Source organism: Pyxicephalus adspersus, chromosome 5, assembly GCF_032062135.1.
Source record: "Pyxicephalus adspersus chromosome 5, UCB_Pads_2.0, whole genome shotgun sequence".
Lineage (NCBI taxonomy): Eukaryota > Metazoa > Chordata > Amphibia > Anura > Pyxicephalidae > Pyxicephalus > Pyxicephalus adspersus.
Genome location: NC_092862.1, coordinates 129,326,912 through 129,328,693, shown reverse-complemented (window position 1 = coordinate 129,328,693; position 1,782 = coordinate 129,326,912). Strand labels below are relative to the sequence as shown.

At 40.7% G+C, this 1,782-nt stretch overlaps 1 protein-coding gene across 1 annotated transcript in view; it reads right to left on the bottom strand.

The window, feature by feature from the left end:
- Nucleotides 1-1,782, bottom strand: part of ACBD5 (acyl-CoA binding domain containing 5) — a 16,490-nt gene that overhangs the window by 13,272 nt on the left and 1,436 nt on the right. The window contains exon 2 of the mRNA XM_072413404.1: nucleotides 542-661. Within this exon, the coding sequence (XP_072269505.1) occupies nucleotides 542-617 (76 nt within the window). The 5' untranslated portion in view covers nucleotides 618-661. The remainder of the gene's footprint in view (nucleotides 1-541; nucleotides 662-1,782) is intronic.

Sequence of the window (1,782 nt, the reverse complement as noted above, 5' to 3'; positions counted from 1 at the left end):
CTGGAACACGGACCCGACACTGGATGAGCACAGCGGGACCAGGTGAGATTTTAATATAGTGAGAAAAGTATGGGGTTAACGATAATTGCAACTTTTTTTTGCACGGAAAAGTACGGGCTTAACGGTTGGGAAGTTAATGTAGACATATCTCTGTTGTATTCATACTGAATTGATGACCTCAGGTGGACACAGAATGCAAAGAGCATCCAATACCTCTGCTGTGTGCCCCAGATGACTGTGATGGCCATTGATGTGAATCCTTAGCATGACTGGCACAGACACTTCTTGTAATGTTTAGCATTAGGCATCTCATTGAACCCTTTCCTACCAATTATTTTGGTAGTGCAGGTTCTAAAAGTTCTTGGCATGGCTCCCCTTTAAATCTTAAAGTGAACACATGTCTAAAACTGAACTGAGACAGTTCTCTAGTATTGTTATTCAGTGTGCAAGCTATCAACATGTGAAAACTTTTTCTTCTACTCTTTTTAGAAATCCACCCCTTTTCTTAATTCATCAATAAATAGAACATAACGATTCTTACCATTTTTGGGCAAGCTTTGGATCACGTTCACAGCGGCTTCAAATCTTTTTTGGTGAAGTGGTTTTGTTTCAGCCATATTAATGCTGGTATGGGTCAAAAGGTAAACCTGAGATCAAAATGCTGCAAAAATATAGAAGGATATTAGATAGCACGGAGCCCACATAGGGTACATACACACATATCATATAATCGTCATACACACATACCATCGTGCTTATTTTGGGCAAAAATTTGACATGTGTACAGAGGTCACCTAACGTTCATCCATCCATCATGACACATCAATGAACAACCCTATTGGGAGCAATTGTTATGCAGGTCAATGAAGACAAGCAAATCCCCCCTCCATCGAACAGTACGGGCTGTGTGTATGAAATAAAAACCCCACAGACATAGTTAATCCAGAGGAAGACAAAAAAAACATATAAACCCTGGTTCAACTTTTACTCAAAGAGTGCCCTCTTGTTCTTTGTAATGACCTTAAAGTGAATAATTGGGAAGAGAGTTCTCTATATGGACCATTTATATATTCATATAAGGTGATATATTAGATTTTGGCCAGGTTAGGATGTAATTCCTGCACATGCCAGCCTGTTTTATTAGATGGAGTTTACTTCCACTTAAATAAAAAATGAGTGATCAGGCCGGGCTTTAATGCAGGACAGGCGATATACCTTCTGTAATAAAAGATACTCACCTGCCTGATCGCTGTCTTTATTTGTCAAAGACCATGCATGCGCATATCAGCATAGCATGATGGGATAACCAACACATCCCAGCTTCCCCTGCGGCTGTCAGGACCAAATTAATGCCTAGGCACCTGTTACCGCAACCCAGCCAATTAAGATGGCCAAAGATATGACTCCAGGAAGAGGATTGGCTGAAGAAAGGGCAGGTGAATGCAATACAAACATTGTAATGAGGCAGGTGATGGTATTTTACTGCAGGAGGGACATCACCTGTCACTTCTCCAACATTGGACCTGCTTCGTTGCAATATTTTTAATTCTAGGTTTAGTTCTGCTTTAAAATTTACCCCACTGACTGTGCCATCTATATAATAACTGCCAATATGCCCATTTGAAAATGATGACTGCCTATTGGCTGCTCTGGGAAAAAAAAGATGAGCTTGCAATAGCAAAGTGGGAACAATAGAGGGGGTGTTTTGTAGTACATGTAATTCCCGAGTTAAGGACATCCGACATACAGACGACTCCTAGATACGAACAGGGCTTCCCTGCT